Source organism: Oncorhynchus masou, chromosome 5 (genome assembly GCF_036934945.1).
Source record: "Oncorhynchus masou masou isolate Uvic2021 chromosome 5, UVic_Omas_1.1, whole genome shotgun sequence".
Taxonomy (NCBI): Eukaryota; Metazoa; Chordata; class Actinopteri; order Salmoniformes; family Salmonidae; genus Oncorhynchus; species Oncorhynchus masou.
The window spans coordinates 52,809,894-52,825,112 of record NC_088216.1 but is presented as its reverse complement, the minus strand read 5'-3'; the positions used below and the strand labels follow the sequence as shown (position 1 = coordinate 52,825,112).

Sequence of the window (15,219 nt, the reverse complement as noted above, 5' to 3'; positions counted from 1 at the left end):
AATTCTTGCTTGAGAAATCGTTTTTTGCAAAAACAAAAACAAAATTCTCCATTTGAATGGAAATCTGTTACAGTAAGGTACTTAATTATTACCCATAAATTATAATATAGTCATATAAAAACCTCTGCATTTGGCCTTCAAGCACATGAAGGGTCAGGACAAACCAGCATGTGGTATTGTTAAATCCAAATAAACATTCCCTGTGAAACTACCTAAAACACAATCAACATGTGACCTTTTTATCTCCTAATCCCTGGAAATTGGAAACATTATCAATCGTGGATCCTATATTCCCTGCATGCAAATGTACTTTTAGCGTGTTTACAATTGATTAGAAAAAGAAAAGCGTATCTAGCTACAGTGCGGTGGTAATATGTGGTATAACTCATGGATGTAACAGTGATTATTTTAAGGCTTTAATGTGTTGGGGATGTATTGAGGTTAATCTGTTTTTCCCCACTAAATCTATAGAAACCCTGCTGATAGATCCACACAAAGTCCATACAAGACAGAAAATGATGGAAGCAGTTTATACAGTATAACCCGATTTCCACTTCCTTCTCTCTATATTGTTTTTTTTCTGTGAGATGAAATCCTCTGGCTTGCACTCATGTGATGAGCAGCATACAAGTCCATGATTTGATGTAATAAGCCACTCCACAGCCTCTGAATCAGAATGCAGAGACAGAGCATGCAGAGAGCGACCAGAGAGAGAGAGAGCGTTGCGTTTTGCTACGGTCCAAAACTCCAGCATCCTTTTTAAAGGGCTTAGACTGGGCTTAAGGGGATCCAGGCCTCACATTTAACTGTAAACCCAGGGAGAAGTGGGTAAATCCACCGGCGTACATAGGATTAAAGGGGAATCCATTTGGGCCAAGCGTAAACAACATCCACAGGAGGCGTGGTGGAGGATGATGAGGCCTTCCCTCAGACTTCTCCCAGACTTATTTGCAAATAAGAACTAAAATTAAGTTTTGAACTTCATTTGACAAAATGGCAGACATTGTACAAGAAAATGTACAGTAAGGAGGTCTAACACTGTATTAGTATCTGACCTCTTTGTCTTGCAATGTCATTTTTAATGAGAGAATTGACATCTAGGGCAGGCTCTGAACCCCAGGATGCTTGTAATGAGACAAAGGACATCTCCATCTTGATTTGACGTGAGTTCAGAGATAAGCAGTGGCCTACAAACCCATGAGCCTTTGCAACGTGTGTATGCGTAGCTCGCTGCAGATGCATCCAGGTGGGGAGGATGTGCGTGTGTGAGTGTGTGTATGTGTGTGTGTGTGTGTGTGCGTGCGTGCGTGCGTGCGTGCGTGTGTGTGTGTGTGTGCGTGCGTGCGTGCGTGTGTGTGTGTGTGTGTGTGTGTGTGCACATACAAGTACTGCATGTTGTCTCTACTGTCAGCCAATGGTTTGTGTTGACAAGCCGAGCTGAGCAGTGTGTCTGTGTGTTGTGGTGTGAGTCATGTGTCTGAGAATGCACCCACGCTGTCTACTCATCTGCACTCATCTGCCATAGATCTCTTCACATGAGAGTTCACATTACATGCACAGAACAGTGAGAAATGTGTATTAATGTTTTACATTGCTATACATTGGTTATACAATACTGAATGGTATTGCAGTTAGTCATTTTACAACCAACTTTAATTCCATATCATACAGGGGCATATCCTTGTTTATTTATCCAACAAAATTTTTAAAAGACTGATACGCATTTACAATCTTGTGTGTCTGTATACACTATGCATGTGTGTATGTGGGGGCGTGTAGGTGTCAGTGTATATCATGTTTGTTTGCCTGTCTGTGTCTATGTGTGTCTGAAGAATGTCCTCCACCACTGAAGGTCAGTGTGCAGAGAAGTGGGTCATAGCCAGAAGCAGGTTGCCAGATTGGTTGTGCCTATCCTGTTGATGCAAGACTTGTCCAGACATGTAGGCTACCGCTACACTGCCTCCCTGGAAATGCTAATGTAAATGGCGTCCCAAATGGCACACTATTCCCTGATAGTGGACTACTTTTGACTAGGGCCCATAGGGCTCTGGTCAAAAGTAGTGCTCTGTGTAGAGAAAAGGGTGCCATTTGGGACGTGCCTAAGAATGATTGCTTGTCCTAAGGTCTATACGTCTGGGCTTGAGCCTACCGTCATTGACATACAACTGGAAAGGTATGCATAGTCCTACAAGGCTTCTACAGATGTATCCAAGGCATTGATCTCACCTATTCAAAACTATTTCAACTAATACCATGACACGTTCTGAGAATCAAATCATTTTATTCAAACAAGTCGATGATGTGGTCTATATTTTTCAGTGTTCAATTGAATGTGACTTCAGCAATCACCTCAGGCAGTGAGAGGAAATGTCACCAAATGTTGTTGCCCTTTATATAACAAGTCAATGATGTGGGTAGTAAGCTACTAGCACTGCAGAGATTGCAATGCATGAGGTGTAGAAGCCATTAAAGGTTAGGCAGGACAGGTTGATGTTTATTGTCATGAATTGTACCCTGGAGGCAGAACTAAGGGATTTCCACTAGAATTGCTAGCTGCAAAGTCAAAATTGTCTGTATTGTAAAGATTTATGAAAACAAAAATGTGTTTTTGGTCTTAATTTAAGGTTAGGGTTAGCAGTGTGGTTAAGATTAGGGTTAAGGTTATGGTTAGGTTTAAAATAATATTTTATGACTTTGTGACCACTCCGCAGGGCTTCACCCAGAACAAGATCCATGACGAAAAACACTAACCTGCGCAGGGAAGACGGGACTGTTTTGGTTAGTTGTAAATTTGTGGGTGAAGTGGTGTGTTTCTGCATCTATCACTATAAAGTTGGGCTCAGGCCAGCTGAGGTTGAAGTGGTACAATAGCTTTTACGGAAATTTACAGGACTGCATGAATGATGCTTTTATAGCATGCACAAAAATACAAACTAGAACATGGAAGGACACGCACACACACACACACACACACACACGCACGCACGCACGCACGCACGCACACGCATGCAGGTGCACGCACACGCGACCACGCACGCATGGGCACACGCACACACACGCACACACACACACACACACACACACACACACACACACACACACACACACACACACACACACACACACACACACACACACACACACACACACACACACACACACACACACACACACACACACACACACACGTGCGCGCATGATCAGATAAGACTTATGAAAGTGTCAGTGCTCAAATTACTTTCCCAGGAAATGAGAACTGGTGCAGTTCATGACAATATAACATCTACAGACGTCTCTGTGATACATGGTGTGTATATTGCCAGCCCTTTAAAAATGCTGCAGTTGTCACTATTTTGAACACCTACAACTCAAGGGAACTAGGCTCAAGACAAGAGCTGTTACTGTTGGTAGCAGAAAACAGTCAACTCCTGACAAATGCAATGTGTTGTTGTGACTGTCATGTATGTGCATGCCATACGGAATCTAACTAGCTATGTCTAATTGGGGCCTGTCGAAAATAATGAACTTGAATGAATGCACATAAACAGTTTGCACTTTCCAATCTGCACTTATCTGGAGTGGCCTATAAGTTGTCCACTGTCTATACTAACTGAGGGTGACTGTTCCATAGACTTCTAGGCTCCAGTAGCAGTGGAAGCAGACTTGGATTGCATCCCAAATGGCACCCTATTCCCTATGGAGTGCACTACTTTTAACCATAGCCCCATGGACACTGGTCAAAAGTAGTGCACTACATGGGGAATAGGGTGCCATTTGGGACACACTCTTGGTCTTGCTGTGTGTCTGTATTGGCTTTCAGGACAGTCCTGTTGTGCAGCGGCTTGCTGCCTGGACACTGAGCATGGTGCCAGCTGTTGGCCCGCTCCGCTCCTTACAGCCTCTGTGCTGTCCCCTTCTGGCAGTGCGTGGCCTCCTCTGGCCCCCTTCACACCGTAACGCAGCCTGTCTGGAGATGCTACTAGACTGGCCCAAAGGGGACAGCCAGTCCAAATCTGTCCACACCAATGTCTCCTACCTCACTCAAATCCTGTAGTCTATCTCAGCTTTCTCCAGTGGGCAAACACATGGTGACGGTTGTTTTTCATTATCTGTGTTTGTGTGTGTATGTGAGGGGATCCAGAGAATAACTAGATTTATAGGAAGCCCACTCATGTAGCCTGGTCTCCTTAAGCATCTTGTGTATCTACCCCGTGTTTTTCCAAAACGCCAGACATGAAACTCCACTTGAGGTCTTCCTATAGAGGGAGGAGTGAGAGTGAGAGTGAGGAGTGAGGAGTGAGGAGTGAGGAGTGAGGAGTGAGGAGTGAGAGTGAGAATGAGTGAGGAGTGAGAGTGAGAGTGAGAGTGAGAGAGAGAGAGTGAGAGAGAGAGAGAGAGAGAGAGAGAGAGAGAGAAGAGAGAGAGAGAGAGAGAGAGAGAGAGAGAGGAGCTGCAGTGTTTTGCTCTGAGCGCTGTTTCATCCCAGACAGAGCTCTCTTAATCTGGAAACACTTAGTCACTGGCTTTGTCCTAAATGGCAGCCTATATAGCGCACTTCTTTTGACCAGAACTCTATTGACCAGAACTCTATTTGGGACACAGCCACTGACTGACTGTGTACTGCAGTCTGAATCTCCAGCGGCACTCGCAGTCAGACCCAGGTCAGGGGAGACGAATGCAGCTTCTGCAGCCTCATCTGAGAGATCACACCATGACACAGACAGGACCCTAATAGTCTGTCTGGTACATAGGACTGGCTGTTTTGCTGCTTAGGAGCACCACACGCATACAAAAATACACCAAGATCACACATACACTGGACGCACGCACCCACACATAAGCACACACACGCGAGCACACACACTTTTACGCGCTCTCAAAAACTCCCACAAATACACCCATGCATTCCCTGTCAATCCTTTTGCCTCCTCACTCGCCAGGCTATGTAGGAGGACTCTCCTTTAGTCCCTCGGAGCTCCCTAGCAATAACCATGTCTCTCTGCTTATGACTGGGTAATTGGAAGAACAGCAATTAGGTCTCACTAATTGATCCTGGTATGGACCTGAGTGGACTGACACAGCAGTTTACAAGGACATAATTCTTTTCCTATCAGGACTCTGTATCCCTGGGGAAGATTTATAAATCAGGAGGGACAGAGCAGTACTTTTAACTTTCTCTGACCAGGGAGAAAAGTGGTGCTGAAATGCTCCTTTATTGACAAATTCCGTCGGAGCCATTGGTATTTGGTCCCAGTGAAATATAAGCGTCCAATGAATCAGCCAGTAAAACAGCTATGTGCTTACCTAAGCTCCCCGTAACTCAATAAACTGTTCCACAGATGAGGCTGTTTTCACCAGGCAGACACACTTTTGGGGGCATTTATCACTGTGGGCTGCTCTAAAGAGGGCTGTTAGGGTCAAAGGGTCCAGGTATTAAAACAAAATGGATGCCAGTCGCCCTGCACCCCCTTGGTGGGCCATGATGAGAGAGGTCACACGCAACCTTCACAACATCAGTAGAACCGATGTAGCACCTTGCACTGGGAGTTCATTTTCATATAGTTAGCTTTGTGCATTTGTGTATTCAGGGCATGAGGAAAGTGCTATTTGTCAGACATTATGGTGTGACTCCAGGGTAAACTAGTGTATGCTGTGGAGAGGGAGGAAAGAGTAGGGAGGGGGTGGTAGTGAGTGACAAGCATCCAATCTAATGTGAGAGCTGCTACTACCTATTATCCTTTGAGTAATCCTCTCAGGTGTTTCTCACCAAATCAGCTTATTAGAATCAGTGAATCAAAGCATGACACACATCAAACCTTCACCCAACCAACCACATCTACTCTGTCTGCACGATGCCCGCTCGCTCCGACAATACACTGTCTCTCACTCTCACAATGCACAAAGTGTCAGTCACCCCTGAAATGGTCTGAATTCCTAGTGCGGCCCCTATTTCAGCAGCAGTTAATACCATTTGCTGTTTTGTTTAACCCACATTTGAGTTTTGAGCTGACATGACTGTGCAGAGCACACTGCACGTCTGCTTGATTCACCACACCGCTTCGTGTGTAAGTCTCTGAAGTGACAGAAAAGGGATAAATGTCACCCCCATCAGCATAAGCAGTCAAACATGGCCTTTGGCTATAGGAGCCCGACTGACCCAGGTTAGAATTCTGAATGGGAATCCAGAAGGGCACACATTATTTAGTTAACCAAATAATTCCCCTTTAGAAACATTTTTGTTACTCAGTTGGATTTGGGATTAATCCCGAGATCAATAATTGTTTTCTTGTATTTTCTTCACGGTGCTGAAAAAAACAGTAATGCCACAAAATGCTTCTGAGAATGTGTTGTGGTGGGTTTTCAGTCAGTGTGTGACGGGGGTTTCAGTGTGCACCTCACATATATCTCGTGTACACGTACCGTGGATGACATCATGAGTGCGAGTGTTCAAGTTTCTTAAATTGACCACAAGAACATCTGCATCCTGACAGACACAGAGTGAAACAACAGTCACATACCGTTGTCACAGTGGAAGCCAACTGTGAAAACCCCATAAGGAAGGCAGTTTCGAATATTCCACACTCCACCGTCGTTTGATACAGAGACTTTAAGACAGACACAGAAGACATCCGATGTTGACTGTAACAGTTTATTCAGTGATGGAGTGTCATTACACTGATAACTCTATCCAAAATGAAAAATGGCGTCTCTCAGATCTACGTACATATTTACAACAAAGTGCTTTGATTTCTATCCACATACTCGCTGTCAGAACAGCTGAATGTACCACACTACAAAAAGCATACATATACATGATAAAGCAATGCTAATTATTGGTCAAACGCGATACTAAGATGAACGAGATGGTTAGCTATTGAACCATTTTGCACACAGATTAAATGAGCTTTATGGAATTGCAATACAGCAAATGACTGATTGATAGAAACACATCATGTTTGTTATGCACCAATCCATAAAGAATAGTGCAGGAATGACAGTCTACACAGCAGAGGGGGGTTCCAATATGACAATATTAGAATTAAGTTGTGTTAGCATAGTGATGCATTTTTCTAAATGACTTTTTCCACCATTTTCCCCTGGTTTTCAATACAAGTGTTGCATGGGAGAATATACAAAGTGCAATTACTCCCATTTTTAGAGACATTTACTATTTGTACATGCATACCTATTATCAATGCAATGTCAAGAATTTTGGTTCTACTTATCGACCAATTACATTTATCAACACAGATCTTAAAATGTATGCCAATATATATCTATATACGGATGAATAGGGGTGAGCCTTATAGATTTGATTAGACACTTTGTTCAGACTAGTACACTCTGGAGTGTACTGCTGGATGCAATGCATTTGTAACACATAAAAATATATTTAAACATCCCCATTTCCCCTGTTTTACAATAACGTTGAGGAATCAAAGTTCAACACAAGCATATTTTCAGCTAAACAAGATTCCGTTTGTTTCATGTCGCAGAAATAGGTTTTGTTACAATTTGCCACGACTAAGACCAAAACGTGCTGGTGAATAGACTACAAATAATATTTGACATTGTAAACAAATCAAAATAACCCTTGCTGCGAGGATGAAAGCGGAGGAAACATTCTGTATTCAGCTCAGACTATAATACTGTAAAACCTTGTAAACAATATGTACTTGTATGTGAGGCATCATGGTCATATTTTGGCTACTTCTGTGTGCAGCAAGCCGGGTCTCCCAGTGCTGCTGTTGTGTTGTCAGGTCGGTGTGGTTTAAAGGAATGGTAAGTTAAGTCCTACTAGGACCCTGAGGTTGAGAGTGGCCCCTGTGGACCCCTATAGCCCTGGACTGGTCCTGCTGGGGGCCCCTGGTCACCGTGGTGGCAGCCACATGCAAGACGCTGTAGCTGGAGACAGACAGTCAGACAGTCATGCTCAGTATGGTGGGGGCTGCTATGCCCCACTTGTGATGTGAGGGGGAAGGTGTGGGTGGGGGTGGGGGTGGGTTGGTAGGAGAGGGAGGCCGACGGCTCGATGAAATTTGCATTGTCCTTGTATTTCTGTCTCAGGGAATGCTATTCATCAAAGGCCGGCCCAGAGTAGGAGGTGCACACCAGATGGGTGTTTTTACCCAGCTTAATTTCTCCACAGCTTTTTGCATTTATCACTCTGACACTAATTTGCCGGAGCCCATCTGTGAGTTGTCTAGGCCGGTTTCTAGCTCTCTTTCTAAAATATGAAAAAGTAAAATAAAATGAGCCTAGAAGTATTCTAATAAAAAACACAAGTATTAAATAAATAATCGGAAATGCTGGTTAGGTTTCTGTCAAGGGTGTCCCTTTCCAACCTTTTTCTTAAAAAAAACATTTTTATGTAATTAAATAAATATTTTATTTACACTTAAATGCACCTGAATGATTGATACATACTGTACTTTCAAACATTACATCTTTGAAAAGGTATAACTCAGCAGTATCAAATAATTTTGCTGGTACATATTTTTTTCAGATGCATGATCTATTATACAGCACAATAGAATGACTAAAACTCATAGGATCAGTTCCACAGTGAGCTGTTACCTTAGTCCTGAGTCCAGTTTTAGGCTGCTGGTGTTGAATTCAGTATTGGTTCCATTACACTGTACGGTACTGTAGGTTTGTTGAGTAATACTATTATAACCAGACAGAACATGGGATATATTGTACTGTATCATGTACATAATCAAGAGGTGAAATACCCTTTCAACTGGTGAACCAAGACATTTTTGCTGAATCTGTATTTGTAATTTCACCTGTTTCATCCCGGAATATTGATTTGTTCAGGAATGGTTTGCCGTACTTTGTCTATGTAAACCAATATCAGTGTGTATTAACAGTACAGAATACTGGCAATCACTTTTTTAATACTAGGACACATGCAGTATGTCTAAAACCTCGATTGCAGTTCACTTTTAGATGGAGGTTGGATGTTGTTGTTTCTGGATTCTTTACCGTTCAAATGGTATCCTTCCAATATTTTTAAAGGAACTCCTACTTATATGTAACAGAAAAAATGAATCAGTGTTGTTGTATGGATTCTTAAAGGCCTCTGTTCGTAGTAGAACCATCTCTCTTCTTTTTTTTCTTCTTTTTTTTAACCTTCATCTATCTTCTCCTACCATTGATATCTACGAAGGAAGCCACCTTCCAGTTCCGAAACAAGTTACCTGATTTTATTTTTGTTTGTTTTTTTGCTAATGAAGACATTGTACTGTAAAGGTTATGGTGCAGTTCTCTCATCACAAGGAACTGAAAACATTGTCGCTCATAAACAAGCATTGGTTCCTTCAGGCGTTTCCTGGGGGGAGGGACTGAAGAGGAACACAACACAAAGCCCAATCCTGTTCTCGTCATGATCCCTATACCACACAGTCATTAAGACACAACCCTAAACAGTGCATCTTGGTCTGAAAACAAACTCCCAGTGTATCCCCCATGGTCCCATCACATATCCCCTGTCTCCTGCCTCTCCTTGGCCTGCTCCAGAGACACACTGCAACGCGTGGGGCAGCCTCTGTTAAAGGATGCTGACTGGCTCTGACAAGGTCGGTCTGACGAGGGGTTAGCATCAGTTTATATAAGATAAGAACTGCAGGAAGGGTTTTGTTGCTGCTTTCTGGCTGGCTCTTCGGCAGCTGCTGGTGGAGAGTAAGCAAATAACACTGGTCCTTTTCACCACAGTGCCAAAGCCAGGCGATGTAATTAATGAGGATAGAGGGATAAAAAGAGGAAAGGTCACATGTTGGGATGGAGAGAGAAGGGGGGGTCCGTCTCACTCTCTCTCTCTGTCACCTCGTTCCCCCGACGGTTGTTTGAAAGAAAGATAGAAGAGGAGAGGAGAGGTGGCGTGCATCTCATCCCCAGATCAGGGCAGATGAATGAGGCAGGGGCAGAAGGACCTCTAGACAAAACGATCCCTGAGAGAGTCAATGGAGGGACAGCTGGCAGACAGATTCTCCTCCATTCACCACTGAATCGGCCCTGATCAGGCAGCTGCAGCCAGACTGCAGACATGACATGCATTTTACTGAGCTGGTGGGTGTGGATGGCCGTGTCCTCATCTACCCCTGAATACACTACCCCCCTCTCCACTACCCCGGCTGGCAGACGCTTGCTCAATAGAGCTCAAACACACACACACACACTCACTCACACATACACACTCACTCCGACCCCGGCACAAAGGCTGCTGCCTGCACGGACAGATGTACAGCTCCCTGAAATAAAAGCTTCTCCTCACCCCCCATCACCGACCCCCTGGCCCCTCTTTCACTTCCCCTCTCTCCCTTCCTGTTCCCCCTCCACTACTCAGCCCCACACTCTAACCACCAAACCACCGCTACGGTCAGCCTCAACTGTCTGGAATGAATCAGGCACACACACAAGGCTTGTGTTTACGTAATACTCCATGTCTTGGAGTCTGCAGTATTAGCGAGGCGTTGAAAGTGCTGTTATCTAATTACAGATGATTAAATAAATTATGGCCGGCTCCTTGGCACTTGTCTGCAGCAGATTTCTCTCTTGGCAAGAGCCTCTACTTTAACTGATGCTACTGTAAAAGCCTGATGACAAGTGCTGCAGATTCCTATTAGCTGAAACATAAGGACTATCTATGCCTCAAATGTTCTCCCTTTTTACCCTTTGATATTTAGAGATAATTTGTTGATACCATGAATACATCAGGAATGAGGCTACTTTGTCAATTTGAAAATGTGAATCTGCAGTTGTTGCCTTCATTCTGGTTGATTATGTCAGAACATATCTGTAATGGTGCTTCATATACAACAAATGCATGTGATAGACATGGCAATGCTCCATGCTCCTGATAATACTGAAAACAAGAAATACTGAATAGGTTTACTGTTGAAAGCACTCTTATCCCTCAACTAGGAACATATCTGTTCTGCTGCTGTTTGTACCTGGTCCCCTGTTCGGTGCCTGGATATTTTAACTTTGATAAAAGGCTTGGAGTGAGAAACATTTCACTGTTTGTACACCAGACCATCAGGATGTGGCATACTGGGAAAAGAAAAGCAATAGCACTTACGGACTTGATTGAGAGAACACAAAAAGGAAGTGTCCAAGCTCGGGGTGGGGAAAAATAAATAATATAAGCAAAAAACCACAGGCTTTTATGAATGAAGGTCAGTAGATCTTGAACACCAGGTCAGAGATACTGGGCACCAGCAAGTCCCCGGATATCATCTCATTCACTTCCGGGGTGCAGTAGTCAGGGAAATCGAAGTGGGATCCTGAGTTGGTGTGAAACGCGGCATCAAAGTCTTTGTCCAGAGTGGCGCAATCCATAGGCATGCTGTCGAAGTTGGCGTTGGAGATGATATGCAAGATTTCCTCATCCAGCTCCTCGTCGGAGGAGGCCGACGACACGAATGAGGAGGAGCTGGTGGAGGTGGGGGTGGAGGAGCGGCCGGTGGAGGAGAGGGGCGTACGGGACTCCGATGTAGAGGACACCCTGGGGGACGAATCTGGGAGGCTCTGTGGTACAGGAGACCCAGAGGAGAGGCCCACAGGGAGGGTGGAGGTGGGTGGGTGGGAGGTGGTGGTGGGCAATTTGACTCTGAGCTGGGCTGTGAGATGAGGTTGCTGCTGCCCAGGGGTCATGGCAGCCTGCTGGTGGTGGAAGACGTCCAAGGCTGGCCTCTGCCCTCCTGGCTGGCTTGCTCCCTGACTGGCCATCTCTACATCCACTGTGTCGTCATCGCTGATGCCCTCGTCGTAACCTTTGAACTTATTGCCGTGGAAGCTGGCTCTGTGTTTGGAGGAAGGCGTTCGGACCTTGAGCCCTTTGCTGGTGGCTGTGGAGGATGCGGAAGCGGAAGCGGATGCACGACCACCCGTGTGGGACTTGCCTGTCTTCAGGGGGACCTTTTCCCCGACCCGCACGGGCATGGAGCTCTTGCTCTTCTTCCGGGGCCGGTACTTGTAGTCGGGGTAGTCGGCCATGTGCTTTAGCCGAAGTCTCTCTGCTTCTTTGATGAAGGGGATCTTCTCATAGTCGGGGAGGAGTTTCCAGCGCTTGCCTAGGCGTTTGGAGATCTCTGCGTTATGCATATCTGGCCACTGCTCCATGATCTTCCGTCTCTCGATTTGCGACCAGACCATGAATGCATTCATGGGCCGCTTGATGTGACCCGTGGGAGTCTTGCACCAGTTGGGGTCTTTGTTGGAGGGTGACGGTCCAAAAACCTCCTCCCCTTCATCTGCTCCCAGTCCTACGAAAACCTCTTGGCTCAAATCGCTGTCCATAACTGCTAAGTATTTGTGTCCCCTTTGCTGTACCATGATGGAGGATGATGCTCTACTCAGACTGACGGCTGGAGTCATCCATAATCACACAGACACTCTAAGTTGTTACTGCAACGTTTCCTCTTCCTGTACCACCAAAGGAAAAAGACAAGCCATAAGTATCACCATCAAGGGTATCGCTCAGCTGACAGCATGACTGTAAATGTCACATAAATCTACACTTGTGTTTTTCCTTTCATTTTCAATTGTTACATACAGTATGCTCAGTACAATATGTAACGCGAAGGCTGCGTTTAGACAGGCAGCCCAGTTCGGATCTTTTTTCACTAATTGGTCTTTTGACCAATCACTTCAGATAATTTTCAGAGCTGATCTGATTGGTCAAAAGTGGGCTGCTGGTCTAAACGCAGCCTTAGATAAAAATTTTTTAAAAAGATGCCCATAACCCATCTGCTTTTAGAGGTACAAACTAACACATCCTATACAAATCCCAGAGCACAAAAATCATCTCCAACATTACTCACAACATTACTCACAAGTTAATGAATAACACCACTACCATCACTGGCTGGAAATGTGACCACTAGGACAAACACTAAAACACTCACCAGAAATTCTGTAGGACTCTGCTTCAGTACCCTTGCCTCAGGACCTAAATGCTGAGTGTCTGAAAAGAAGCCGGCTCCCTCTCCATATGTAGAGAATGGGCTGGCTCTGATGATGCAGTGTTGAGCTGAACCAGGTGGGCTTGCTGTGGAGCAGAGAGGAAATTAGTGCTAGAGTTGAACGTCTGGCTATTTCTACAGTACCAAGCTGTCCCAGGCTGGCTGCATGCAGACTCTCTTTGAGTCTTTGTCTCTGTCTCTGTCTGTCTGTTTGTCTCTCTGTCTCTCTCTCTACTCTCGTTCCTTGTCTACTGTTCTCTCTAACCTATTCCCTCTTTGTAGGGACTGCCCCCCTGTCTGCTACTCTATAAACCTCCCAGTAGACAGCTCAACCTCCTCTGGCACAAACTCCTCCCCCTCCACCCACCACTCCGTGCAACGGCTCAGTGTGTGTGTCTGTCTGTGTGTGTGTGTGTGCGTGCGTGTGTGTGTGTGTCTGTGTGTGTGTGTGTAAGAGCAGAAAGTCTCCATACAGTGAGGCACAGGCACAGTGACAGAACAGGGAAACTGAGAGAGGGAGTTGAAATGTTAAACGAGGGGGCGTTAAATGTTTAAAATGTTAAGTGCAGTTTTAAAGAAGCTTGGAGTGTATCCTGCAAGACGGTGTCTGTCTGCATGTTTAAATCACAGTTACATAACTGAGAAGTGCTCTGTGTTATGAATCTGTTGACCAGTAAACTGTGTGGGTTAAAGAAGTGTGCATGTTGAATCGTGTCTACACACTCTCAGCGTTAAAAAGGTCAAAGTTCACTGTTTGAAGACAAGCTGTATATTTGCAGTATGTTTCCCTGTCAAAATGTATAGTGACTGCAACATGTCTGCAAAATACAATAACTAAATTAATTGTATCATAAATAGGTAAATTGATAAATTGATATGGGATGCAGAAATAGATAAAGTAAGTAATGAATTGATTTATAAAGACAGACCAGACCTTTTCCACAGATACTGATGCAGGTGATATTTTCCTTCTCAGCATTTCTGAGAACCCATACATTTGATGGGCTTTCAGATAAAGCATTTCAGTTCATGCGTAGCCTATAGGGGATATGAGAGAAGCTGTGATGCAGAATCTATGGATTTGAATGTCAAGTTTGAAGTGGAATGAAAAAATGAGCATGATGTCCTAGTCTGACATTAGCTATGTCATTATTGCTAGCCTGGAAAAGGGTCCATTAAAATGAACTATCATTATGTGAGTGGGCAGAACCATTAGGTTCTGTGCGGAGTGTGTCTGGTCACTCTGACAGACAGAGCTAGTGCATCAATACACCAATTGAGAAATCCCCAAACAGTATTTAGTAGACATCCATTCCAAATATGATATATATATATACAGTCTTGTGGTATAATCAATGCTGGTTAGTAGTCTGACAACTGAACTGCAACCTTGCACTTTCTTGGATGTTCCAATATTTTTGGGCTTTAATCCAAACCCCTCTCGTGTCATATATATATATTTTTTTGCTGTGTTAAGTATACTTATTATAAAGCGGCAAAATGGAACATGGTATGTTCTAAATCTCTCTCTCTCTCTCTCTCTCTCTCTGTCTCTATTATTAAATCCCTCTCTCTGTCTCTATTATTGCGTCTGCTTCCACAAGCACATTGCATTAGACTCCGGGCCAGCGCAGTGTCTGGATGTCAGACATATTCACTTTGACAAATACTACTGACGTTAGCCCTGGCACGGCCGCACACAAAATGACAACAACCCAATCAGTGGGCGACCTACTTCAGGCCCTGCCGAAATCCCTGAGCAGACACGTCTGGCGATTATTGCTGTAGTGGAGGCTGAAGGATTGGACCCCCTCTCTCTCTACCCCCCACCCCCCTCTCACATGGGGCAGGCCTGGTGGAGCTGTCTGCCAGATAAGGGCTGGGAAAGAAGGGGTCCTGGGGGGCTTGGGGTGCATCAGGGGTGTGTGTTGGCCCCCCCTCACCATTCTACCCACAGATAGATCATTTTTCAGGGATTAGAGGTCTGCTAGAGAACTGCACAGCGAGAGATCCTCTGCTCTCATTTCAGACTAAAGAAGGTCTAACCCCCCCTGGGTTAAAAAGTAGAGTAATCTTTGGTCTTTTGCTGCTTTATATAATGTTTTTTAATGAAAAGAAAGTCTTATCATATCACACATGGCTATTGGTCACATGCAGTGAGCATTTTGATACCCACCAACCATCATGAAACCAAATTTGTAAATACAAGTCAATATCCACTGGAAATTATGTATGATTATGTATGATTATT

The 15,219-nt window shown here is 44.5% G+C and overlaps 1 protein-coding gene across 1 annotated transcript; it reads right to left on the bottom strand.

Moving 5' to 3' along the window:
- Window positions 1-6,628: 6,628 nt before the first annotated feature.
- LOC135539817 (transcription factor SOX-11-like) lies at window positions 6,629-13,240 on the bottom strand. Its single transcript, XM_064965957.1, has 2 exons — window positions 12,912-13,240; window positions 6,629-12,429 (listed from the first exon to the last, which is right to left on the bottom strand). The coding sequence occupies exon 2, from the start codon at window positions 12,379-12,381 to the stop codon at window positions 11,182-11,184; it is 1,200 nt and encodes a 399-aa protein (XP_064822029.1). The 5' UTR covers window positions 12,382-12,429; window positions 12,912-13,240; the 3' UTR covers window positions 6,629-11,181.
- Between the last annotated feature and the right edge of the window lie 1,979 nt (window positions 13,241-15,219).